At 49.5% G+C, this 23496-nt stretch overlaps 1 protein-coding gene across 6 annotated transcripts in view; it reads right to left on the bottom strand.

Annotated features, from left to right (window-relative positions):
• Window positions 1-1045: 1045 nt before the first annotated feature.
• ARHGEF37 (Rho guanine nucleotide exchange factor 37) overlaps window positions 1046-23496 on the bottom strand; it is a 52303-nt gene continuing 29852 nt past the window's right edge. For 2 of the 6 annotated variants that reach the window (XM_065546960.2, XM_073994566.1), the window contains 10 exons: window positions 20442-20641; window positions 18948-19078; window positions 18210-18314; window positions 16749-16859; window positions 15134-15463; window positions 12730-12858; window positions 9080-9275; window positions 7375-7532; window positions 4693-4810; window positions 1046-4033 (listed from right to left, as the gene is read on the bottom strand). In XM_065546960.2, the coding sequence (XP_065403032.1) occupies window positions 4709-4810; window positions 7375-7532; window positions 9080-9275; window positions 12730-12858; window positions 15134-15463; window positions 16749-16859; window positions 18210-18314; window positions 18948-19078; window positions 20442-20641 (1462 nt within the window). In that variant the 3' untranslated portion in view covers window positions 1046-4033; window positions 4693-4708. The remainder of the gene's footprint in view (window positions 4034-4692; window positions 4811-7374; window positions 7533-9079; window positions 9276-12729; window positions 12859-15133; window positions 15464-16748; window positions 16860-18209; window positions 18315-18947; window positions 19079-20441; window positions 20642-23496) is intronic. The other 4 variants (XM_005558228.4, XM_073994565.1, XR_012414243.1 and 1 more) reach the window with 3 other exon arrangements.

Raw genomic sequence — 23496 nt, 5'->3', positions numbered from 1 at the left:
GTGGAGGGGGCCAGGGATCCCTTGAGACGGGCCAGAACTCTGCAGTGAGTACTTTTGAGTCTGAGTGGAGAGGACAGAGCAGCCTGGGAGCCATTAGCAGATGTCTTCATACATAGAAACCACTGTCCATCCATAGTCAAGGCATTTGCTGCTTGCCTATGGCCAAGTAGGTCTTGGACTCAGATTTTTTTTTTTCTTCCTTTTTTTTTTTTTTTTTTTTTTTTTTGAGACAGAGTCTCGCTCTGTCCCCCAGGCTGGAGTGCAGTGGCACGATCTTGGCTCACTGCAAGCTCAGCCTTCTGAGTAGCTGGGACTACAGGCGCCTGCCACCACGCCCGGCTAATTTTTTGTATTTTTAGTAGAGACAGGGTTTCACCGTGTTAGCCAGGATGGTCTCGATCTCTTGACCTCATGATCCACCCACCTCGGCCTCCCAAAGTGCTGGGATTACAGCCTCAAGGAGCATGCAGTTGCCTCTGGGCACAAAGGCACACAGCCAGAGCTTAGTGATCTTCCCAAAGTACAACCCTAAGCACGTTACTCCTCTGCTTCAAACCCTTTCATGCCTCCCCCACTGCCCTCAGAATAAAATCCAAGGCTCCTTGCCATGTTTGCTGCACCTCTGGGCCTCCAGATGTGCTCTGTCTGCCATCTTCACCTAACCACCCACTGAGCCTCAGCTTGGATTTCACCTCTTCCAGGAAGCCTTCCTTGGCCGCCAAGTCTGAGTCAGAGGCAGGCCTCTTCCCTGGCTTGTGTGGCACCTGCCATTACTTCATCCTGACACTTACACAGCGTTTAATTGATGGTTGCCCCATCTGCCTCCCTTAGAGACTGGGATCTGGAAGACAGGGCCTCATCTGTCTAATTTATTTCTGTATCCCCCAGCAGCTCAGGCCAGCTCCCTGAGGTATGAAGGGTGTCCATTAAATGGATACTTGAGCAAACAAGATGTCATTTTTATATACAGCAAGTGTCTAGCAAACAAATGGCACAGCAGGGTATCTGGCTACCCAGTGGTTAGAGTCACACAAATTCCAGAGACTTTCCATCTTTGAAGTCCTTTATTCCCGGCAGTTCACATCAGTTACTCGTTGAGCTGGTGCTCATCATATTAACCAACCATTCATTCATCTTTATTTTGATATTGTAATCTTGTCCTCATGTCCACAACTGAATTGGGGCCTGAGGGGTTTAAGAGTTCTCACTCCATCATGGGAGGCAAGGGGTACCCTTGTGAATCAGACTTCAACTCCTGGAAGTCTTGTTCAGTTCACAGGCAAACATCTTTGCAAGTTTAGTATGTGACAGCCCAACAGTGAAATAAATAAGACACAGTGCCGTGGTTCTAGGCATTTGGAGAGGGAAAAGGCGTATTACACAGATTCCCCTGGAGACAATACAGGCCATTCTCATCTTCTCAATATGCATTTTCCCACCTTCAGTGACTTTTAATCTTATCCCCTGGTCTATGAGAAACCATAACCCACATGCTACTGAATACATTTTTATTTTCCCTTCATGACATAGACTTGGTTCCAAGTATATTTTATTTTCCTCCCTTTTGCCTACAAGACATCCAATTTTGTTCAGGTCCCTTTTAATGGCACTTAATAGATATACATTCTGAGACCTGACAGAACAGGCTGTCCCCTTTCACACTGCCTCTAAAGCACCTGTTTGAACTAGCTAATTCAGAGCTCAGTTGGGGCACATCCTAGCTTACAGCTCATGGCCATCTCTGGCCCCAGGTCTATCTGTCCAACACTTTGTGTCTAGGGCAGAGGTCCTTAACCCTGGCTGCACATTAGAAGCACCTGGGAAGTTTTCTGAATTCCTGAGGCCCAACCACACCCTAAACCAATTTCATCAGAATCTCTGGGTGGGAGGGAGCATGGATTCTGCCAGTTGAAACCTGCCATGGTAACTTCAGTGAGCAGCTACATTGAGAACCCCTGAGCTACAATTCTAGCACACAGTAGGCCCTTGGTAGGTAGCTGTGGAACCCACGAGTGGGTTTCCTATTTCATTATATGTTCCCCTATGCTTTTTATTTTTATCAGAAATCTGAGCAGGAAAGAGCAGGGAGAATGAGTCAAGAGCATCCTCTAAAGTGAATTCGCTGCTGAGAAAGGAACTGTAGGGGCTGCATTTCTCTTGTATCACGCAGTCTTCGTGCTTTAACAGGTCCAGAGGAGGCAAGTTATAGACTGTCTGACACAGACATGTATATATTTCTTAAAAGCCCTTCAAAACCTAGAGCTCACTGCTTAGGCACTATGGTTATAACATAGACATGTTCTTGGAAATATATCTAAACTACCTCCTGTTCGACACACATTCTATCTTGGGTGGGTTACAAACTTTGTCAGTTGTATAAGATCACACTTGGTCACCTTTTCCCATTTCTGTGAATCTTGCAGTTTATCTTTGCCCAGAGCAATAGCCTAGATATGACAACCCCAAGCAGTGACTGCACTGCACCCAACATTGCCCCAGCGGGTCAGTCTTCCTTGAACAGGAACTGTTTTTGAGAGGCTCCAATTTCCAGGTTCCAGAATGGACTGGCTCACTTACCAAGCTGAAGAGGCTGGCTACGTAGAATGCAGTACTGAGAAGGCCCCCAAGCTAGATCTCGGGTTACAGGAAAGAAAGCCATACTGATGAACAAGGTTTGCTGCCACGGGCATGGGCATGAGGGAGGGCTGCAAGGTGGGGGCCACCCTGAGATCACTGCTGCCATTTACATTTGTATCACACTTCACAGTTTACAGGGAGCTCTGCATGCTTAGCCTCACGTCATTCTCAGCACAACCCTGTGAGTTGGGTCTTTCTGGATGGAACACTGAAGTTGTGTCCTACATCTAAGGTCCCACAGGCAATTGCATCACATCCACGGCTGCCTCCAGGACTTCCGGGGCCACCCAAAACCACCGGGGGTTCCCCCTGGCTCCCCTTCTATCCAGAAACAGGAAAGCAAGCCATTCCCCAACCTCCCCACGCACCAGGCCTTTTCACCACCTTCCCAGAATTTCCCCTATGATTTGCATACCCCTTTGTTCCCTAGTCCAGAGAACACAGCAGCAGCTGTTCACCTGCTGCCAACAGCCTCACACACCCCACCTAACACAGCATCAAAATCCCCTCTTCCCTGGAACGGCCTCTGAATTTGCCTACACACATTCCAGAACTATGACTTGGTCACACCCACTCCCAGGACCAGTCAAGGGTCTTGGGAACCTCTCTGCCACACTGATGAATCCATGGCTTCCCCACTTGAGAGGGCTCCCGGTGGGTCGCTGCCCAAGATAAACTCAGCTTCCAGCATAGAGAATAAAAGCTGACTCCTTGGTTATGATGTCTCCTGATACCATGTGTAGGAAATGAACTGTCTGACCAGACAGTTCTGGACTCCTCCAGAACCTGCTTCCTGCAACCACACAGCACGCAGGTAACATTCTCCTGTGTGACCCATGCCCACAGGCAGGCCCGGATGGAGGCAGAGCTAAGACAGGCCATAAGCGATGGAGAGTCCTGGCCAATCAGCTGTGACCTGCTGTCCAAGTGCATTGTGACCCCAGGTCGGAATGAGTTCTTTATGCAGACATAATGCGCAGTCCTGGCTGGAGCCTCCTGTGCCCCCGCCACACCAAGCACTCTGCGGGGCCCGCCCACGTCTTCTGGCTGCCTCCTGAGTGCGCTTCCCCCACCCTGGCCTGGTCTTCCCTTCCTCCTCCACCTTTCCTTTGCTTCTTTTCCCTCCAGAGTCAGAGCCTCTAAGCCTCCCCCACCACTTGGCAATGTGGGCTCCACGGAGGGTACCCTAAGAGGGCAGACTCCAGCCCCACAAAACTGGGCTCTGGGCCCTGGCCAGGAAGCCAGAAGGCACATAACCCCTCTGTCCATTCACTTCCACCAGGCTCCACTCTGGGTTCCCCTTCTTGTCCTGGGCCTCCAGGATGGTCACGGGCTGGCCTGCCTGCAGACTCACTTCATGGCTGCTTCTGGCCACAAAAGGGTATACGGCTATGACCTGAAACACATGGGGAGTGACACAGAAATGGTTAGGGTGAGAAGGTAGACAGACTCAATCCAGAGAGGCTGTTTATCCTGTTCCCAACCAACTGGCTCTCATCCCCGTTGCTGGATGCTCATCACCTCCCAAGTACATCTTTTGTGCTAAAGGCAATGACTGCATCTGCTAGTACCACAGCCCACACTATGTGACTGGCACTGTCCTGGCACTCTATTGGGTTTGGGTTTTCACAATAATTCTATCATTCTATTTGCTGCATTTTTCAGATAAGAAAAATGAGGATCAAGGAACTTACTCAAAATTGCACAGCAGTGAATCTAGGCCTGTCTGACCTCCAAACAGAGATTTTTGATCCACTGTTGCCACATCACTGAGCAGACTCAGCACCCTATCCCTCTCCAGATCTAACGGTTTGAGCTGCCCAGGCCAGTTTGCCAGCTGAAAGTGGAGACAAGGATTTGGGTAACTTGTTTACTTTTTACAGAAAAGTATAGAACTGGGCCAAGCGTGGTGGCTCATGTCTGTAATCCCAGCACTTTGGGAGGCAGAGGGGGGCAGATGACCTGAGATCAGGAGTTTGGGACCAGCCTGGCCAACATGGTGAAACCCTGTCTCTACTACAAATACAAAAATCAGCTGGGCATGGTGGCACACACCTGTAATCCTAGCTACTCAGGAGGCTGAGGTGGGAGGATTGCTTGAGCCCTGGAAGTTGAGGCTGCAGTAAGCCCAGATCATACCACTGTACTCCAGCCTGGGCCATAGAGCCAGACCCTGTCTCAAAAAAAAAAAAAGAAGAAGAAGAAAGAGAAAAAGGAAGAAAGAAAGGAAAAAAAGGAAGGAAGAAAGAAAAAAGAGAGAAAGAAAGAGAGAGAAAGAGAGAAATTGAACTAGAGAAAACAACTGGCGAGGATGGCATTTATTAGGCTAATATTTAACCTCTCTGAGCCTGTTTTACCATCTGCAAAATGGAGGGAATGGTCCCATCCCCTTCAGGTAATTGAGAGAATTTCATGAAGGAATATATGTATAGGGCTTTACGCAGGCTGCTTCGGTTTTTTTTGTTTGTTTGTTTTTTGTTTTTACAATTACTGTTAGTACTGATGGTCAGGCCTCAGGAACATTAAGCACCATGGAAGGGCTGGGATGATCCCGGGCAAGTCCCATAAAATCCCAGAGGAAGCAGTTGGTGTGCTTGTGTAGACAGACAGCTGAGCTCACCCAAATGAGCCCCTGGATGGGGATTCCCTGAGACACCACCCACACTGACTGGAGCTGGGCGGCAGGGGCAACCTCATTCCTTTCCCCAGAGGCACTGGGGAAGAAGCTGAGCTGGGCGGTCAGGCCCTCCAGTGGGGCTCTCGTGGGTCCTTTGTAGCCCCCAGTGCTTTACTTCTGGCTACTGCTGGAGGATGCTGGTCTGACAGCCTTCCTGGTGGGTGTGGCACAAGCTCTAGAGCAGAGGGTCCCCAGACACCTGTGCAGCACTCACAGCCTGCTGCAGGCTCCTCCAGCCACCCTGGCCCGAAGCATCTGAGTTCATCCAGATCCTTTCTTTTTTTTTTTTTTTTTTTTTTTGAGACGGAGTCTAGCTCTGTCGCCCAGGCTGGAGTGCAGTGGCCAGATCTCAGCTCACTGCAAGCTCCGCCTCCCGGGTTTACGCCATTCTCCTGCCTCAGCCTCCCGAGTAGCTGGGACTACAGGCACCCGCCACCTCGCCCGGCTAGTTTTTTTTTTTTTTTTTTTTTTTTTTTTTTTTTAGTAGAGACGGGGTTTCACCGTGTTAACCAGGATGGTCTCGATCTCCTGACCTTGTGATCCGCCCGTCTCGGCCTCCCAAAGTGCTGGGATTACAGACTTGAGCCACCGCGCCCGGCCCATCCAGATCCTTTCTGTCGCTCCTCCTTCCTCTGCGGTGCACCCCCCACCACCCTCAACTGCCAATCACTGTGAGAGCAGCCACCATTGAGGGAGGTTCACAATACATGCAGCCCAGCTTTACTGTCTCATCCCATCCTTCCAACATCCCACTGAACTTCTTCCCCGCTCATGGACTCCATCCCTGCAAAGCCAAATCACTTAATGGCTTCCAAACACTTTATCTTTCAGATATAATTCTCATTCTATAATACCCTTTTAAAGTATACAATTCAGAGGTTTTTAGTATATTTACAGATACATGCAACTATCCCCACTATCTAATTCCAGAACATTTTCATCACTCCCAAAAAGAAATCTCATACTAGTTGGCAGTCCCCGTTCCCCACCTCCCACCCCCAGCTCCTGCCAAACACTCATTCAGCTTCTATCTCTACGGATTTGCCCATTCTGGACAACCACATAATGGAATCCTATGTGGCCTTTTGCATCTGACTTTGTTCGCTTAGCAGCATGTGTTCGAGGCTTGTCCATGCTGCAGCATGTACTGGTGCTTCATTCCTCTCTATGGCTGAATAATATTCCAGTGTACGAAGAGCTCGCGTTGTGTTTATCCATTCATGTTGATGGGCCTGTGGGTTGTTTCTACTATTTGGCTGCAATGAATAATGCTACCATGAACATGCATACACATGCTGCCCATTGCTCTTCAGAGAAAGACTGAGACTGACACCCTCGCCAAGGCCACAAGGCCCTGCTGGCCTGTCCCTGCCCACCTCTCCAGCAAGATGACACCCAGTCTGTCCCCTTTCTTCTCCGGCCTCACGGGCTGCATTTGGTTCCTCATGCACCTCCTACCCTTTCCTGTCACCAGGCCTTTTCTGCAGAGCTCTTTTCGTCCGCACCCCAGTACACCCTCTTTATCCAATTAATTCTCTTTCTCCCTTCCTGTTTGAGAAAAAGCACCGTTCTTCTCAGCAAAACCTTTCCTGGACCTCTCTACACCTAGGGCTCTGGTAGTTCTCTCTACTATTCACTTTAACTTCAGTTAGTCACGCAATTATTTTATTAATCACTGTTTTCCCTACTCTCAGATTAGAAGTTTGAGGGAAGCACAGACCATGATTTAGTCTTGCTCATCATTGTATCTCTCATCTAGTACAGTGCCTGGCAAATACTGAATGAATGAATGAATGAATGAATGAATGAATCTCACTTGCCCTGCTGATCGGGAACGAGGAGTTAGTTCTCTGTGGTTGCTGTGGTAGGGGCGGGAGGCCCCTTTCCTCAGGTCCCAATCCTGGCTGGGACACTGGCATGGCCACTGATCAAGGCCTTGGTCTCACAGAATGGCAGCTCCACCAGATAGGAGGGGCATAGACTTTGAGAGAGAAGGAAAATCCAAGCCACAGTCCAGACGGCCAAGGGGAGGCAAGCCCCTAGCCCTCTCCCATACTCACCTGGTTCACGGTGGGAATAGAGGGCGCTGGAGCTGGGCTGGGCTCCGGTGTTAGACGTCGGGGATCTTTGTTCAGCCCCACCTGCCTTCTGAGCTCCTCTGCACTGGGGACCACATGGTACAGCTGCAGTTTCCCAGCTGGCACATACCCACGATGTCCTAGGGAGCATGCAGAAGGTTAGCGGACTGCGGGCCACCTTCCCGTCCCTTTTAATGGGGAAGAAAATCAATGGATGTAAATGTCTCCAACACAGCTTCTCAACACCCAAGAGAACCTGAAAAGGTCATCTAGGAACCCTGAACCCCCCTACCCCACACTCACTGTTTCTGGTTTCTGCTTACACACGCCAGTGATGGGGGGCTCATTCCCTACTGGACAGCCCACTCCATTTGATCAACTATGAGAGAGATTAAAATTTTGTCCCTGGACTGGCATGAAAACTGCTCTCCTGATGAGCTGCCAGCTCCCATGCGCCTCTGGTGTCTGCCCAGAGCAAGAGCTGCTTCCTCTCCCCAGGACTGCCTTTCCCAGGAGGCAGAGACTGCCTTTCTCCTCTCCACGTGACCCCAGTTCCTTCGTGTGTAGCAACTAGTCCAGTGCTGTTCTGATCGATGTCGTTATGAATGGCTATCACTTCCTGAGGGCGTGCCAAACTACAGAGCCAGCATTTGATTACATAGTCTTCACATCAACTCTTTTGAGAGCAGCCAGTAATATCATCTCCATTTTACGTTGAACCAGGCAAGCTCAGACAGGTTCCACGACTTCCCTGAGATCACACAGTCAGCAAAGTGGTGGAGCTGGAATCCAAATCCAGTCCTCTTGGCCCCGGGGGCCTTGCTTAATACCCGTTCTGTTGTTCCCACCTTAAGTCATGGAAGTGCTGTTTCATGATTTCTGTCTGATTTGTACCGCTTTCTTAATTTTTTAATTGATTCACTTTTTAAAACTTCATCTTGTACTATACAATAATATGATTAGAATCATGGAATTATGGACTACTTATATTTTTTCTAATACACATTAAAATGCTTCAGTAACAATTATAATACACTGTCTGAAGTGTATTATAGGAAACACTGTCTGTGGATCCCCTGACAATAATCTCATGCACCCCTCATCTTGTGGGTCACACACCCCTCTTTGGAAGATGCTCTCCTGGGGCCTCTCACCTGGATTCATGGTGCCACTTCCCTCCAGCCCAGTTCCCAGTTACAGTGGGGCACCCAGACCTCAGCAGCACTCCCCGAGGCCATGACCAGTACTGAGTGCACAGGATGACCGCTCCCCTCATTCTGCACATCAGACTTCTCGCAGTGTAGCCAGGGTCCGAGCATTCTATCTCTGTGCCCATCTCCATCTTTCAGGGTGGTCTGGAGTTCTCTCCATATAGCCTTGTTGACCCCAGTGGTCTGCAAGGCCCTCCAGGCAGGGCCTTGTCTCATAAGCTCAGCGCCCAGCACACCATAGGTGCCTCATGATAGACCCTGCAATGAATGCCTGAATTTCTCCTGTTGGCTTTTCATGCCCCACGGAGTCACTCTAAGCTGACTGTGCCCTGAGTCCTGTGTGTATCACTTGTGCCTACTCCCATCCTGGAATGCACAGCCCGACTTTGGCCCACAAGAGTGCCCGGGTCTCTGCACTGGCTTCTGTGGGGTGGTTTTTCCAGAAGGAGAAGAAGGGCTCACAAAGGCCCACGTACCCCCGGTGTCCACCAGCCAGCGGCTGCTGTTGCCTTTGGTGTCCTTGTTTTGAAGGAGGGCCACAATTTGGCCCCGAGGCAGAGTCAGGTCCAGAGTCCCAGTCCCACTGATGTTGCTTGTCGCCTGGTACAGCTTCCCAGGGCCATACCTGCTCAGGAGAGCCTGCGCCTGGCGTTCAGAGCCTGGAAGGAGCGGCTGGGAGAGGAGGAGAAGAGACAGACACGAGTTCTTGAATAAACCTGTCAAAGCTGGCACCAACATTTGCTCACATTTTGAGAGCCAGGAGTCCTGGGCCTGATCCTAACTCTGCCACTGAAGGGCCCACCCTGATCAGGGCAACAGGGCCCTCACTAGCAGATGGCTGGCTCTTAGCAGCCAACGGCATTTTGGAAGAAAATTCTAATTTCTGGGATTCTCTAAAATTCCAATTCAAGTTCTGAAATCTCTCAGTTACTGAACTCCTAGGATTGGGCCCTAAATTCTGCCCATAGCATCAGGCTCAGTTATCCCACAGCAGAATGCCTCGGACAGGTCTTTCAATTCCATCAGAATGTGAGCTTTCGTGTGGGCACCAGACCTGATTCATCTGGTTTCTTAAATAGCCAGCCAGGGCCGCACATGGCGGATTTACCTTTGATTCCATGGGTTTTCAGTCCACAGGCATTTATGGAGCACCTGCCATTTACAGGGCACGGTGGAGAACTTGGTGAATGGTGTAGCAGAAACATGGGAGAGAGTTTTAGCTAGATGAAAATCGCCATCTAGCTGGAAAGCATGATTCGTTGGCACTTCCAGTTTATCCAAAAATCTCCTGGCATTTTCTGTTTTTCCATTCCATGATACTGCTTCCAGAAGAGTATCAACAAGGAGAGACTCAGGGATGCTTGTCCCCTTTTTGTAAAATCAATAAGAAACTAAATATGCTAAATACATATTTACTTTCTGTCTTAAGAGAGGGGTGTGTGTGTGTGTGTGTGTGTGTGTGTGTGTGTGTGTGTGTTCACCATGCTCTATGTGGTTACTTCTTGGGAGGTGTTGGGCGTGGGGAGGCAGGCAGAGATGCCCTTCAGGAACATTTGGCCACAGACTCTGCCACATCCTCGCCCCAAAGGGGACGCTGTCTCAGGATTTAGAACCAGGAGGTCCCAATGTTTCTATAACAGGTCCTTAAACAGGAGTGTAGAGACGAGTTAGTTTTCTTTGAGAACAGTGGTGTTGTGGGTCAATTCTTTTAGAACAGTGGTATGCATGTGAGTGCATGCACACCACTCACAGTGGTGTCACAAACGCTGGGCTTCTTTCTCAACACTGACCGGCCCTCCCTACGCAGAGAACAGCGTCACCCCCAAGGGTGGGAGGGCACCCAAGGAGGGCTTGCAAAGATCCCATGAGGGCTGCTCCTGTCCGGGGAGACCACGTCACTTGCGCTGGATTCTATACCTTCAGCCAAATACATCAGGAATGTGCAGGAGGTTTGTGTGTGTGTGTGTGTGTGTGTGTGTGTGTGTGTGTGTGTAGAGGTGGGAGGGTGGGAAGGGGTGACTCTTCCTACCAATGTGCAACACATACTGGGATTCTGGATGTTTCCATTTGTTTCTTGTTTGTTTTTCTGTGTCTTTTAACTTTTCCACAATAAGTACGGATTGCTTTCCCAATAAGAAACATGTCATTGTAATTTGTTTTGAGTAAAAAGAGAGAAAAGGTTCCCATGACACGTTCAAGTGGCTGCTTTGCTGTTTATCCTCTGCACCCATGCTCTCTCTCCAAGTCTCGGGGCCCATGGCACACCCCTAGTCAGTGAGGCCTCTGCTGGGCAAAGCTCTTCATGTAGGGTAGGCGGAGGGACAGGTGGGGCCAACGAGGAGTCAGCCTGCAGCATCGTGGCGGACATCAGGCTGTGATGGTCTCTATGCTTGCGGCCAGGTGTGGGTCAGGTGTGGGCCACTTTTATCTGTCCTCTTCTGCTGGTCTCCCATTCTTGTTTCTCTGTGTCCCTGGGGCCCCATTCTCCCTCTGGGAAATCTCAGGGCTGTCTCCTGACTCTTCAGTTCACATGATGCATGCGAAGGGACAGTTTCAATTTCTCAGATCCAGGTCTTGCCACAGTCTGAGGAGACCCTTCTCCCTACAGCTGCTTCAGTTACTTTTAAAACACAGAGCCCCTGGGTACACTTTTCAAGTGACTAGAACAGATAACCTCTCCTTATATTTTAAAGGAAAATACATTTGTTAAAAAAGCATTTGGGGCCAGGCATGGTGGTTCACACCTGTAATCCCAGTACTTTGGGAGGCCGAGGTGGGCGGATCACTTGAGGTCAGAGGGCAGGAGTTCGAGACCAGCCTGGCCAACATGGTGAAATCCTGTCTCTACTAAAAATACAAAAATTAGCCAGGCGTAGTGGTGGGAGCCTGTAATCCCAGCTACTCGGGAGGCTGAGGCAGGAGAACTGCTTGAACCTGAGAGGTGGAGGTTGCAATAAGCTAAGATCACACCACTGCACTCTACCCTGGGCGACAATGTGAAACTCCATCTCAAAAAAACAAAAACAAAAACAAAAGCATTTGGTCAGCCAAAGCTTTGTAAACCATCGTGCAGCTGAAATACTGTTCTTTACAATAAAAAATACCATAGCAATAGGAAATTTAAATGACATATCCAAAATTTTTTTTTTTTTTTTTTTTTTTTTTTTTTTTTTTTTTTTTTTTTTGAGACGGAGTCTCGCTCTGTCGCCCAGGCTGGAGTGCGTGGCCACATCTCAGCTCACTACAAGCTCCGCCTCCCGGGTTTACGCCATTCTCCTGCCTCAGCCTCCCGAGGAGCTGGGACTACAGGCGCCCGCCACCTCGCCCGGCTAGTTTTTTTTTTGTACTTTTTAGTAGAGACGGGGTTTCACCGGGTTAGCCAGGATGGTCTCGATCTCCTGACCTTGTGATTCGCCCGTCTCGGCCTCCCAAAGTGCTGGGATTACAGGCTTGAGCCACCGCGCCCAGCCATATCCAAAATTTTTATATATGTTGAATGCTCATGTTGAAGCTGGCGTTAGAAGGCAGGGAAGGAAAAGGATACCTTTGCTTGGCTCACTGCAACCTCCGCCTCCCAGGCTCAAGCAATTCTTTTGCCTCAGCCTCCCAAGTAGCTGGAATTACAGGTGCACACCACCACGCTCAGCTAATTTTTGTATTTTTAGTAGACACAGGGTTTTGCCATGTTGGCCAGGCTGGTCTTGAACTCTTGGCCTCAAGTGATCCACCCACCTCGGCCTCCCAAAGTGCTGGGATTACAGGTGTGAGCTACCATGCCCGGACAAGGATACCTTTTGATGACAATCTGAAGAAGTTCTAGCTTTTTGGATGTCAATGCCAGTTGCCCATCATTATGTCTAACTTCACTTAATGTTTGGGTTTTCTTTTTCTTGACTCAGAAGTTCTGTGCTGTTCTTCTACTTCTTGGATGTAAAGAGTATGTATGTATCTGGATATGCCCCTGACCCCCAGCTCAAAGAGAAAGGAGAGAGAAGAGAACATATTTCCATGGATAACAGGAAACGTTGGGGGACAAAAAAGGAAAGGAAAGAGGGGATGGATGGAGCCTCACCCTACTGGCCAGTGAAGAACTGGACAGTCTTTGGGGTGGAGGAAGGATGCTTACCTGTGTGGTGGGAGGTGGCAGCACTTTCTCAAAGGTCTCTTGAAAGGAATGAAGCTGGTTACTAGTCCGGCCCAATGCGTCCTCCACCAGCTTCCTGAAGGCAGGCTCTGGGACATGGTGGTGGGGCAGCTAAGTGGGGACAGACACTGTCAACAGAGCTGGACAAGAGGTGACAAGGAGATCCCTGGCTTGGTTTGGGTTTACGTTACTTTCAACCCACGGAGTTCTGAGTGACACTCTGTCCTGAGACCTTGACCCTGTGCAGGATCACTTGCACTTTCATCAGACAAACTAGGAGTGAGTGAGACCCCACAGCTTGTCACCAAACTCACAGCTTGTCACCAGACTCACAGCTTGTCACCAAACTCACTGCTCTCAGTGCTGACCTAGAGCCTTCCTCCCACCAGGATGCAGAGAGATTGAGGTTTCTGGCTGCAGCCTTTCCCAGGCTCCACACAGACAGGCCAGGTGCATGGACCACAGGACATAGATAAGGCAGGCTGGCAGCTGTCACCAGTAGACTCTGACAGGCCGATCAGGAAGCACCCTTACTTTCTGCTTTTATAAACATGACCACCTCTCTACTGGCATCCCCAAACACTCCCCAGCTCGGCACATCCCAGCTTTAATGCAAGGGGTTGGGGCAGCTCAGGAGAGAAAATCTCTAGGCTACAGGAGAGGGAAAAGATCACTTCATCCGATTTGCTCTTCTGCCCTCAAGGAAGAGAAACACTTGTTTTACTGATGGTTCAGGCCTAATTCAATTCGCAGAGTGTCTGGGACAGAATTCTGTGAGGGCCAAAAAGAGGAAAAGCTTGCAGTCCCAGTCCCCCTGCTTGAGAGGAAACACATTCATGGATCCCTGCAGCAAAAGGCAGGCTCTGGAAAGTACTGGGCACAGTTCCATCCACAGGGCTGCTGGAGTACAGAGAATAGGGAGATGACTTCTCTCCCCCAGGGAGATGGGGAGCTCTGAGAGCTTCATGGAGAGACTCATTCATCTGCTACCTGTTTGGGGAGCTCCTACTCTATGCCAGACAGTGAAAGTGCTGAGGGACAATGGAAAGCGGCATTCTAAGCTGAGGTAGGCATCTGTGCAGAGTGGCCACATTCAGCAGCTGTGTGCTGGAGGGCAGGGCTGTCGGCTGGAAAGGAGACGGGGTGGGGAAGGCAAATCTTAGTAGAATTTTCATGCAAAGAATTGAATGGGGAAAAGCTGAGCTGGAAACTGTGACACACAGGAAACAGCGTGTGATATGAGGAATATTGAAATTGCTCCCTGGCCGGGCGTGGTGGCTCATGCCTGTAATCCCAGCACTTTGGGAGGCCAAGGCGGGCGAATCATGAGGTCAGGAGATTGAGACCATCCTGGCTAACACAGTGAAACCCCATCTCTACTAAAAATACAAAAAATTTGCGGGGCGTAGTGGCGGGCGCCTGTAGTCCCAGCTACTTGGGAGGCTGAGGCAGGAGAATGGTGTGAACCCGGGAGGCAGAGCTTGCAGTGAGCTGAGATTGTGCCACTGCACTCCAGTCTGGGCGACAGAGCAAGACTCTGTCTCAAAAAAAAAAAAAAAAAAAAAAAGAAATTGCTCCCAAGGTTAGCTCTGATGTTGACATCTGAGAGCAAGATCTGGAAACAGTTGGGTATTCCTTCCTATATCAACTCCAGTCTTCCAAATTCTAAAATCAAAGTTTGCATTTGGAGGTTTATCCAAACCTCTGTGGAACCTATTTATGCTTTCAGCCGGTAACTCCTTTTACAGGCTCTTAAGTGTTGTGGTTGAGAGCCCAGGCCCTAGAGCTGAACTGTCAAGAGTTCAAAGCTTGCTATTAGCCTTGTGGACCTAGACAAGCTACTTAACCTCTACTTAAAGAAGCCTTGGCTTCTTTATTTTTAAAATGAAGATCATTATTCCTCCTCTGTAGGGTTGTTGTGAGGATTGAATGAGATCACGCATGGAGAGTGCTCCAAACAGGTACATCCTAAGTACTCATGAGAAGATGGCTGCTAGAAGTCATAATAATAACACTGGCTTCACATTTACTCCTTACTGTGTAGAAATGACCTTCGGCCTCTGTCATCAACTTCTACTACACTCCAGAGATCAGTCCCAAGATCTGCTATTGTACCAGCAAAGCTTCTTCTGCTTCTGAGTTGTAGGACTTGGGAATGGTCTGGAATCTCAGTCCTATCCTTGCTTTCATGGTCTGACTTCACTAATAGAGGGAGACTGGGCATGAGAGAGATCTAGAAGGTTCCCACCACCTCCTCCTATGTGCCTGATGACCTGTTTTCAGGCCCATCCTCCCTCCATCCTAGCCCCTACACACAGCTGGCTGATGGGGCTGCAGGGCCTTGCCTGGCTACTCCCCACAGGTGTCCCAGTCCCAGAGGCCTCACCTGGGCCATGCTGCCCTCTGCCCTCTGCAGCACTTGCTTTGCAAGGTCCCTCTGGAGGGTCACGAATGTGCGCAGGATCTGGCCCAGCCACTGCACGACCAGCTGGTTAAACTGCGGGAGCTCAGCCACTAGGAGGGAGTTGAGTGCCTGGTACGTGTGCCGGGCGGCCTCCTCCTGGTAGGTCACGCTGCCCACCTCCAGCAGTTTCTCTTCCAGCCGCTCAAAGTCCAGTAGCTTGTCCAGACGCTTCTTGATCAGGTTCTGAGGGCCAAGCAGGGCTTTGGCCAGGCTGCACAGTGGCTGCCACACCAGGCCTTCTAGCCGTTGCTTCTGTGGGGAGAGGTGAGCGTGGGAGTCAGGAAAGGAAGTGGCAAAGGGCAGGGGCTGTGAGAAGGGACTTTGGAAGCATGCAGGCCCGGGCTCCAGTCTAATCTCCACTGATTAGCTGGGGCCTTTAGCATGTTATCTAACTTCTCTGGGCCTCAATCTGCCCATCTGAAAAATGGGGACGATGCATGTAATGAGCTTAACAGAGTGCCTAGCACAGAGTAGGCATTCAATCTTATATAGCACTTCGAATCATTATTATGCAAAGATCTTGAAATTTTTTTTTTTTTTTTTGAGACAGGGTCTCACTCTGTCTCCCAGGCTGCAGTGCAGTGACGCAATCACAGCTCACTGCAGCCTACCTGTCAGGCTCAAGCGATCCTCCCACCTTAGCACATGCCACCACACCCAGCTAATTTTACTATTATTATTATTTGTAGAGACAGGGTCTATGTTGCCCATGCTGGTCTCAAACAACTGGGCTCAAGCAATCCTCCTGCCTTGGCCTCCCAAAGTGCTGGGATTACAGGCATAAGCCACCTTGCCCAGCCTTAGGAAAGATTTTGTATAGAGTGGTGGTCGAGAGTCTTTGGGGCTCAGATCCCAGCTTACCACTGACCATCTGTATAAATGACCCAGGAGGTCACCCCCTCTGAGCCTCAAGGTCTCATTTGCAGAATGGGGCTATTCATAGTAGCCACCCCGAAAACCATATGGTGAGGATTAAACGATGTAAGGAATATAAAGGGCTTAGCATAGAGCCTGGCAGATAGTGAGGCTCAGTAAATGCTAGTGGGGGCTATTTTTATCAGTAAAGGGCACTAATAATAATCGCTATGCTGCTGACCACTCAGGAAGATTATAGATGTGGCAATTGTGTGAAGTGCCTGATTTCTTTTTCTTTTTTTTTTTTTTTTTTTTCCTTTTTTTGAGATGGAGTCTCATTCTGTCTCCAGGCTGGAGTACAGTGGCATGATCCTGGCTCACTGCAACCTCCGCCTCCCGAGTTCAAGCAATTCTCCTGCCTCAGCCTCCTGAGTAGCTGGGACTACAGGCGCACGCTGCCACGCCCGGCTAATTTTTTGTATTTTTAGTAGAGACGGGGTTTCACCGTGTTGCCCAGGCTGGTCTTAAACTCCTGACCTCAGGTGATCCACCTGCCTCGGCCTCCCAAAGTGCTGGGATTACAGGCGTGAGCCACCGCGCCTGGCCAAAGTGCCTGATTTCTAAATAGTATTCTTGTAAGCTCTACCACCTGCCTAACAACGAAAGGAGAAAGGAGACTCACAAACGTCAGGAAGGCCTCGAGCTGAAGGTCTCTTGCCAAATTGCAATACTGCACTGCAGGCCCCTCGGGGATGTCCAGACTGTATTCGTGCGGCCTGAAGCAGAGGAAAGTCTGGACCCAGTACCAAGGAGAAACATTGAATCATGGCCGGTCGTGGCCATCTTAGGCTGGAATCCCCTCCCACCACACCTCCTTGAAGAGGCTTTCCAGGCCCTCTACACACCCCCACTGAGAGGGACAGACAGAGCTGATCCTGTCCTCACACAGCTTAAGTGATCAGACAGTTCTGCCTTAGACTGAGCCAATATCTTCCTCCTCATTCCAGTGCTTCTTGAACTTCACATATTTACAAGCCACCTTTGTGGGTTTTTTCTTTTCTTTTCTTTTCTTTTCTTTTCTTTGAGACAGAGTCTTACTCTGTCACCCAGGCTGGTATGCAGTGGCATGATCTTGGCTCACTGCAATCTCCACCTCCCAGGTTCAAGTGATTCTCCCGCCTCAGTCTCCTGAGTAGCTGGGACTACAGGCGCGTGACACCATGCCCGGCTAAATTTTTCCATATTTTTAGTAGAGATGAGGTTTCACCCTGTTGGCCAGGCTGGTCTTGAACTCCTGACCTCAAGTGATCTGCCCACCTCAGCCTCCCAAAGTACTGGGATTACAGGCGTAAGCCACTGCACCCGGCAGTGGTTTTTTTTTTTTTCTTTCCCATGTCCATATTCCACATGTTCTATTAATACTTTTCTCTAAATCAGCTAACTTTTCCTATTTACATCAATGCCGTAAAAATAAACATGCCTTCATAGCATTTAAATCTTCATTTAATTAGTTGCTCACATTGACGCATCAGGAGATGTCATTAAAAATCTGAAAAATACCTGAATGTCCAGGTATGTTTCTCTTAAAGTCAGAAGAGCAGAGCTGGGCCCATATTCTCACCCAGCAACAATCCCCCAGAGCTGAGAAATAGCTGCTCCTTTAGATTTGATTCATGTATTCATTCATTCAGCCCTTCAAATTCCAAATATTATTTTATATTTAAGTCCACTGAAAAGCCTCATAAACAGCCTGTTAGACACTAGGATCCTATTGCATTGGATTGCCTATTACCTGCACACTTCACTCAGTAGCATTACCTGCCTGGCCCCTTTAGGCGCCTGCGTTTGTCTCCCCTGCTGTAGGTGCTGGTCTGGCAGGGTTGCTCTGGAGGGCTCTGGTTCCAGTGAATTTTGGCCCTATGTGGCAGGAACTCCAATGGGCTCAGAGCTGCCCCCAGTATAATGACCTGGGGCTGAGGAGTGCTGGCCAGCATTCTTCTGGAGGCAGCCAGAGACAGGATGACCTCATCTGGTTGGTTTCTGAGGCTGGTGCCTTTCCCAGCTTGTAGGCTGCGCCCCGCAAGCCTCCTGCCAGGGGAACCCAGCCCAGACTCGCCCCTTATGAACCCTGCAAGGTCCTCACCTGCAGATTGTCCAGGTAAGCAGCCACGTTGTTCTTCAGCTCAGTCACACACAGAGACACCCACTGGAACCTCTCTTCTAAATTATCAAATTCCTTGTCTTCTGTCTGAAAGCAATGTGTGTGAGGGTTGAGAATATCCACATGGGGGCAGTGTACACCGGCTCCAGTGTCCCAAGTCCTCCCTGGGACAACCTTTCCACAGACTCGCCCACCAGAGCCGGTTCTGGCAACCCCGAAGCTGAGTGGGCAGTGTAGCTCGGTGGCTTTGCATTCAGAGCATGGAATCGGATACACAAGCATGAACCCCAGTTCACTGGCTTCCTAGCCGTGTGACCCTGGACAGGTGTTTTACCCTCTCTGAGCTTCTGTTTTCCCATGGGGATAGTGGGAACACCTATTTCATCGTGTGAGCATGCTTGGTTCAGAGCAGGCACTCCACCAACCTGCTGAGCCGCTAGAAGCAGCTATTTAGGGCTGGTTCTTTGCCCAAACCCAGAGACCGGCTCTCCTATCTGTGTAAACAGGCCCCAAAGAGAGTGGCCCAAGACCCTGGAGAAACCCCTCCACTGGCTCTTCAGAATCAAATGGGGTGCCACCTCTGCCTCTTCCCAGCACCTCACTCTCTCAGCCTCCGTTGCCTCATTTCTGAAAGGAGCCTAAGCCCCCTGTCTACCCACTGTGCAGGGCCTGGCCTTGGGGGTGGCTGGGTGTGACTCTTCCTCCCAGGCCCACGCTCACCCTGGGGATCAGCCCCGCCTCCTGCTTCAGCAGCTGGCTCAGCCGGGTGGTCTTCTTGGAGAGGGTGTGCGTGTTGATGCGGGCCAGCCGCTCCCGGAGGGTCAGCTGCTCTACCTTGGTGTACTTGGAGGCTGCAATGACACAGAAGAGGGGAAGCACGGTGATCAAGCTGACTCAGGAAAGCAAGTGTCATGGACATGCCTGGCTGGGCACCTGCTTGGGCCCTCTGCTCCATCAGGGTCACATTCATCAGGTTGATGAGTCACGCAGGAAAAGCACAGGGTCCTGTATCCGAGGTGTGAGCCCTAGCTGTAGAGCTTCCTGCCTGCTTGACTTTGGAAAGTCACCACTCCTTGGGGCCTCAGTTTCCTCATCTGTAAAATGGGACCAGCCACCTTGCAGGATTGCTGGGAGAGTCACCTAAGACAGAGGGTCTGAATGAACTTTCTAAAGAAGAACCCAGGGAGAAGAGATTTGCCTGGGGTCCCTCAGCCACTTTGAGCCAAGCCAGCTGGGAGCCATGCTTCCTGGTCCTGACTCAGTGCTTCCTACTGCCTGTCGTAGGATGGAGAAGCAGGTGGGGAGGAAATCCAAAGCTGCTAAATATAGTACAGCATGGCGGTGAAGACTCCAGGCCTGAGTGTGAAACCTGGTCTGTCCCTTACCAGTTCTGTGATAGGAAGCAAGTGATGTATGCTCTCAAAGACCAAATGTGATGATGAAGGAAAAAGCACGACACAGACAGCCCTTAGTAAACATTAGCTGAATTGCCATTTGTATATTGTCTCAGTCATGTAATTGAGTTTTCTCTTCACTTGGGACACTGCTTCATTTTCCAAACCTTTCTGTTTTAATAACCTGAGGGGCAGGGGTTCCCCTCTCCCCAGATAGATGCACAGCTCTTTACCTCCCCAGTGTTGGTTTCTCCTCCACTGTGTGGCAGTCATGTGGTTTGGATGAGATTGATCTCACTTTAGCTCAAGGGGTGGGTTGCTGACTGACACGAGCCAATTTATATAATTCCAACCCCCTGGCAACAGTGATCGATTCAAAGAAGGGCACATATCCTAGGCCTAAGTCAATCAGTTCACAACACCCTAACTATGATGATTAGTTCAGGGTAAGCACATGACCCAGGTGGGTCCTATCAAAGAGAAACTTTGATTTAATTTTTGTGGCTAAGGGGGAAACATTCCTGCCTCACTCTGGTAAGTATGGTGTGCAGCTGTGAGTCTTGGAACAGCCACAACTTACTATTATGAGGCAAGCCAGCCTGAAGATGAAGCTGATACAGAGTAAAGAGCAGAGACAAGGGAGTTACAGGGAAATGGAGCCAGCACCCTGATCGAACCCTACCTAAAGCTTGCATTACCTCTGGATTTATAGTTACATAAGCCACTACACTCTCTTTACTGGTGAAGCCGATTTTAGATAAATTTTCTGTAACTGGAAGCATTCCCACTAATGTGCCCTCTTAAATGCCCAAGTCCTTACCCACTTCCTTGCGCATCTTGTACTCATTGATATTGGTGTTCACGTCCTGGAGGGCAGAGACAGCCCTCTGAAGGACAGGGTAGGCACTGGCATCAGGGACTGTGTTCTCCAGGATTTTCTGCAGCAGCAATGGGTACCTGGTGATCCTCTGCAGAGGAATTACCAGCAAGAAACTGAGGCCTGAAGATCCAGCTTGTGGCCTGAAGGAGAAGGCTGGTATTAGGCAGGTAAAGCCCACCCTTTGGAGGACCAGGGGACCTGGGCTCTAGTCCTCACTCTACCACTTAGCTCACTGTGTGATCTCAGGCAAGTCACCCTCCCTCTGTGGTCCTCCAGTTCCTCACCTGTAACTTGTGAATTCTAGATGTTAGGCAGGCAGTGACAGTTCTGGGCCTTGGTTTCCCATCTGTCCCAAATCCAACGTTCAAGCTCTCTGCCCTCAGTGTGCTCGGCCTCTCCGCAGCAGACACGACTGACACCCTTGCTCCTGAAACACTTTCTTCTTCTGGCCCCAGAGACACCCACTGTCCTGCTTCTCCTCATACTCTGCAGGCAGCTCTCTCAGCCTCCTTTGCTGGTCTCTCTCCAATGCCGGAGTGTCCTGGGTGTCTTCTCCTCCCTCTCTCTCCACTTTTTCTTAGTGACCTCATTTGGTCCTATGGCTTTAAACACATCCCAGGCCCAGATCTCCACCTCCAACTTCTGTTCCAGAGCTCCAGACTGATACATACAACTGGATCCTTGACATCTCTGCTCAGGTATGTCCCGAGCGCAACTCAACTGTGTTGGGTATCCACATGATATCTTATTTAATAGAATCGTCTGCTGCCTTAAAGAAATGTTCTTGTTTGTGTTTGTTTGTTTGTTTTTGTTTTGTTTTTTGAGATGGAGTCTCACTGTGTCACCAGGCTGGAGTGCAGTGGTGCGATCTCAGTTCACTGTGATCTCTGTTCACTGCAACCTCCGCCTCCCGGGTTCAAGTGGTTCTCCTGCATCAGCCTCCCGAGTAGCTGGGATTACAGGTGCCCACTACCACACCAAGCTAATTTTTTTGTATTTTTAGTAGAGACAGGGTTTCACCATGTTGGCCAGGATGGTCTCGATCTCTTGACCTCATGATTTGCCCGCCTTGGCCTCCCAAAGTGGTGGGATTACAGGCATGAGCCACCGTACCCGGCCAAAAAAAGTTCTTAAAAATCACAGGAACTAGGCCGGGCGCGGTGGCTCAAGCCTGTAATCCCAGCACTTTGGGAGGCCGAGGCGGGCGGATCACAAGGTCAGGAGATCGAGACCACAGTGAAACCCCGTCTCTACTAAAAATACAAAAAAAAATTAGCCGGGTGTGGTGGCGGGCGCCTGTAGTCCCAGCTACTCAGGAGGCTGAGGCAGGAGAATGGCGTGAACCCAGGAGGCGGAGCTTGCAGTGAGCCAAGATCGCGCCACTGCACTCCAGCCTGGGCAACAGCGTGAGACTCCGTCTCAAAAAAAAAAAAAAAAAAATCACAGGAACTTAATTTTTAGAGATGTATTTAAAGTATTTAGGGGTAAAAAGTCATAATATCTAAAATTTCCTTAAAATTAGCATAAAAGTAGATAAAGCAAACAGCAAAATGTTAACACTTGTTAATTTTAGGTGGTGGGTATGTATCTATTACATTATACTATTTTCTATAGTTTGAAACTTTTTATGAAAAAAAGTTAAAAAAAAAAAAAAAAAAGATTGCTTGAGGCCAGGAGTTCAAGACCAGCCTGGGCAACATAGCACGACCTCTGTCTCAAAAAAAAAAAGAAAAAGAAATTCACCAGGCATAGTGGCTACTCAGGAGGCTGACACAGGAGGATTGCTTAAGCCCAGGAGTATGAGGATACACTGACCTGTGATCATGCCACTGTACTCCAGCCTGGGCAACAAAGCAAGACCTCATCTTAAAAAAAAAAGTGAAAACAAAACAAAACTCTGGAACTAATGGTGCCAAGGTCCCTTCCAGATACACCATTGATGCATGGATGACTAGTTATAGTCTCCTTCTTAAGGGTGTCTGGAACTTCATCAAGAGTCCCCAAGTGAATGGCATCTGGGAAGGGGCTCCACAGTCTTTTTTTAAAAGATTATGACCAGTAGCCCCTAGGCCCAGCATGGAGAAGGCCACGAAGGTTTCAAATCTCAGCCATCTAAGTGTGCCTTCTCCTTGAAGACTCAACCAGTACTGCTCAGGACCTTTCTCTGGGCCCTCCCTGATGATACTTGTGCCTCTGGCTCTCCTTCCTTAGGAAAATCTCCAGACCAAATGTCCAGGAAAGATCAGCCATGAAGCTAAGAACAGGCACAGCAGGTGGGAGCCCCTCAGAAGCTGCAGGGGGCGGGATTACCCATCAGGAGACGCCTACGCTGGCCATCTGCTCTCACCAAGGGTGTCCAGGGGCTTGGCTGACTGTGGGCAGGGGAGGTGGAAACCACTGCCAGGTATTTGCAAAACTCCATCCTCTGGGCTTCCTTTCCATGGGAAAGAGCCAACTGTCTCCCAGGGACAACTGTCAACTCACAAATTAGAGTGCAAGCGGTCCTGAAAGAGATGATTGCGTATTTTCCTCACAACCATGAGGGGATTACCAAAGAATGAGAGCATCCGCTCACATTTACAGACTTTCTAAGGTAATTTGGACAATACTTTTTTATGCAGCTTTTCAGATAGGCAACAGAAATTGAAAGCTGATACACAGAGCTGGGTGAGGGTGGAAAAACAGGCCTTCGTGTATTCTCTCGGTGGGAGTATCAACTGGCAAGACCTTGGAGAGGCAGAGGAGTTCGGCAATTTGTAAAGGGTACAAACTCTTTCTTCCATCAATCCCATCCTAGAAATATACCCACAGAAATCCAAACTCAAGTGAGCAAGGATAAAGGTACAAGTTGTTCAGCGACTCTATTTGAGTTAGTAAATAATTGGAAACAACCCAAATATCCTTCAGTAGAGGAATGGCCAAATAAGCCATAGTCTAAGAGCAGTCCAGGAAAGAAACTCTGCAGCCATTAAAAAAACACTGTGCTGGGCACAGT

Source organism: Macaca fascicularis, chromosome 6 (assembly GCF_037993035.2).
Source record: "Macaca fascicularis isolate 582-1 chromosome 6, T2T-MFA8v1.1".
NCBI lineage: Eukaryota > Metazoa > Chordata > Mammalia > Primates > Cercopithecidae > Macaca > Macaca fascicularis.
Note: the sequence above shows the minus strand (reverse complement) of the source record. Positions and strands in the feature narration are given on the sequence as shown.